The sequence below is a fragment of the Crocodylus porosus genome, unplaced genomic scaffold (assembly GCF_001723895.1).
Source record: "Crocodylus porosus isolate Cpor-Errol unplaced genomic scaffold, CroPor_comp1, whole genome shotgun sequence".
In the NCBI taxonomy this organism is placed as follows: domain Eukaryota; kingdom Metazoa; phylum Chordata; order Crocodylia; family Crocodylidae; genus Crocodylus; species Crocodylus porosus.
This window is the reverse complement of record NW_017728904.1, coordinates 1,287,897-1,291,037: the sequence shown is the minus strand read 5'-3', so window position 1 is coordinate 1,291,037 and position 3,141 is coordinate 1,287,897. Positions and strand designations below refer to the sequence as shown.

General features: G+C 66.9%; 2 protein-coding genes across 2 annotated transcripts in view; one reads left to right on the top strand and one right to left on the bottom strand.

The window, feature by feature from the left end:
* The window catches only part of DCST2 (DC-STAMP domain containing 2), a 5,176-nt gene extending 4,875 nt beyond the window's left edge, over window positions 1-301 (top strand). The window contains 1 exon segment of the mRNA XM_019556853.1: window positions 5-301. Coding sequence (XP_019412398.1) covers window positions 5-143 — 139 coding nt within the window. The 3' untranslated portion in view covers window positions 144-301.
* A 153-nt stretch (window positions 302-454) lies between these two features.
* The window catches only part of ZBTB7B (zinc finger and BTB domain containing 7B), a 5,308-nt gene continuing 2,621 nt past the window's right edge, over window positions 455-3,141 (bottom strand). The window contains exons 2-3 of the mRNA XM_019556851.1: window positions 2,778-3,141; window positions 455-2,562 (exon numbers count right to left, since the gene is read on the bottom strand). The exon at window positions 2,778-3,141 is cut by the window's right edge and continues 47 nt beyond it. Coding sequence (XP_019412396.1) covers window positions 2,121-2,562; window positions 2,778-3,141 — 806 coding nt within the window. The 3' untranslated portion in view covers window positions 455-2,120. The remainder of the gene's footprint in view (window positions 2,563-2,777) is intronic.

The window sequence follows — 3,141 nt, the reverse complement described above, 5'->3', positions numbered from 1 at the left end:
CCAGCCTGGACTTCAGCTACCAGGACCACTCCGAGGGCAGTGACGGGAGTGCAGGGTCCATGCCTAGCCCAGGCACCCCCAAGCACAGCGTGCCGGAGATGCCAGCCGCACTGAAGGAGGCCGCACCAGGACCTGACCCCTGAGGGATCCCTTGGCCCAGCCCAGCACCGCAGCCAAGGGCCAAGAGCTGCGCACCCAGACCTGATGCCCAGACTCCAGGCACCAGCCTGAACACCAGCCCCATGGTCTGCAGATGAAGTGGGGCCCGGATGAGACAATAAAACAGCCCTGGGGCCTGGCAGTGCCACACAGTGAATCTGTGTCCCATGAGGGGTTGCACAAGGATCCTATGCTTGCATGTCCCACTGCTCCCTGCACCCTCCATGGGCTTGTGGGGACAGGGGCCAGCTGGGGAGAGGGGCAGACGACAGACAGACACAGAGCCAGGGGCCACGGGGGTCCCTGCTTCTCCGTTTATTGTCAAGCAGCCTTCATTAAAAAAAACAAATGAACAGGTAAAGCAACCCAGAAGCGTGAGGGGGCAGCGGGGGGGTCTGGAAGGGTTGGTGCCCCCCCCACCCAGTGCCCCCAGTTTGGTATCTGTACAACAGAGGAGTTCAAGTAGCAGAGAGTTCAAGTTCACCATAAGGCACTTTGAAGCTGGGAAGGGCCCCACGCTGGTCACCCCCAGGACAAGTGCCGGGAGCCAGGGCAGGGATGACCAGAGAGAGGGAACGGGGAGTGGGGTGGGGGGGAATATATTACATCATCTCTTTAAATATAGATAAACTCTTAGTTGAGGCTAAACAGGCCACATCCATCCATCCCGCTGCCCCTGCCCTGATGGACGCATGTGCAAAGGGGCCAGTGGGAGCTGGGGCCGCCCTCCAAGGCAGACTCCCCAAATAGTGCAACCGGAGAAAGCAGCTGGGAGTGCAGGGCGAGCATGCTCGCCGGGGGCTGCTTGCTCCTGGGGGTAGGGGTAGGAGGTAGGACAGCAAGGGGCATCTCGCTTAAGGCACGGGGTGCTTGGCGGCTGCAGGTCCCATGGGGCCACGAGCACCCAGGGCAGGGAGCAGGTGGGGGCACAACCCTGCAACCCCAGGCAGCACCACAAGCTATTGACAATGAGGGGGTGAGACAGACAAGGACAGACAGGCAGGAGGGCATTGCACAGGGCAGTGGGGCCGTTTTGCCCCCCAACCCACCTGTGCGGCACAGACATGCACACAGTTTGAGGGGCAAGAGGGTCCCCCACTGGAGATAAGTGCACCCCCCACCACACCCCCAGCCCGGGGCCTCTCCGTCAGGTGGGGAGGAGTTGGGCCTGCCCCACCCAGGGGCCCAGCCCCAGGGGCCCGTGTGCATGCAGGGAAAGCCACCAGGGGCCACACTGAGGCTGGCGGGGGGGGGCCGGGCACGGGGCTGGGGTGCGCAGGGTTAATGAGTCCTGCCCACGGCAGGGAAGGGTGGCCCAGTGCAGACAGGTTCGGCACAGCCTGTGCCGCCCCAGGGCTGCAGCGCCCTGCTAGGGGGCGGGGCTGTGCCCCCCCAACGCAGCAGGGAGGGGACACAGATGGACAGCCGGATCCCCGTGCCAGAGGCCGCCCGGAGCTGGTGTTGCCCCCACCCTGCCGCGCCCCGGCTCCTGGCAGCTCACATAACACCCGGAGCCGCGGGGGGGCCTGGGCGGGGTGCGGCCCCCCCCCCAGCCTTTCATTGTGCAAATCCGCCAGGGGGAGTTTCCCCCTTTGCATAATTCAGAACAAACAGCGACGGGAAAAACAGGAACAGAAACTCGCGTCGTCAAGCCAGGCCGTTGGTGTGGGGAATGGCTTCCCACCGCCTGCCCGGGAACCCAGGAGTCCTGGCACCCTGCCCCCTGTGGTCACCCACATCCAGAGGGGCAGGGGCAGGCCGCCCACTCCCCAGGTGCCTGGGGGCTTTATTGCTTCGTGCAGCCGTGTGGTCCAGTCCAGCACGCCAGGCCTCACCCTGCCAGCTCGAAGCCCTGCCTGGGGGCTGCGGCAGACAGGCCCAGGCCCCCGCCCCACTGCGTGGCCAGGCCCGCGAGGAGCCCGGTGCCATGGCGGCTCCCAAATGCCCCTGGCGCGGTGCGTTTATGCCATCTCCATGGGCACGGCGCCGTCTGGCTGGGGGCCCTCCTCGGCCTCAGCCTCGGCCTCCTCCTCGTCCTCGTCGTCAGGGGGCGGGGGCGCCCGGCCGGGGTCCCAGAGGCGGGCGAGCGAGAGGCGCAGCCCCTCAAGGCGCCCATTGGAGAGGTCGAGGCCCTGGGGGCTGGCAGGTGTGGGGGGTGGGTCGTCGCGGCGGCGCCGGCGTGTCCGCACCTCTAGGCAGTTCTGCCCCTTGAGGTGGCGCTGCAAGTGGTCGTCCTTGGCGAAGGCCTTGTGGCACAGGTAGCACTCGTAGGGCCGCGCACCCGTGTGCAGGTGCAGGTGGTTCTTCAGGTCGTAGCTGTGCAGGAAGCGGGCGCTGCAGTGAGGGCACGAGTACGGCCGCTCGCCCGTGTGCTTGCGCATGTGGATCTTTAGCTTGTCGTTCCTGAGGGCAGAGGGGCCGTCATTGGGGGCTGGCACCCTCCACCCCCCGGCAGGCACCGAACCCCCCACCAGCACTGATCCCAGCAGGGGACAAGAGCAGGGCACGGGGTGGAGTGCGTGTCAAGCCCCTGCTGCAAACCCTGCCCCTGCCTCCCTCCACCCCCAAGGGAACTTCCTCGGGCTTGGCGATGGCGCGTGTGCCTGGGCTGGACTCACCGGGTGAAGCGGACTCCGCAGACCTCACAGGCGAAGGGCTTCTCGCCGGTGTGGGTGCGCATGTGCCGGGGCAGTTTGCCTGCGCCGTGGATGACCTTGTGGCAGACGGGGCACTCCTGCGGCATCTGCGAGCGGCGCTTGCGCACCAGCTTGTCGGGGCCGTCCAGGCCGGGAGCCAGCGCCTCATGGTGCAGCGAGCTCAGGTAGGCCATGAACTCGGGGTCCATGGGCTCCTCATCAGAGCCGGCCTCCTCTGGGGACAGCGGCGCCTGGTAGGGGAAAGGGAAGGCAGCCGGCGGTAGATCCTCCTCCTCCCCGGGCTCATAGGCAGCCAGGCCCTCGGGCAGGGGCGGGGGTGCAGGTG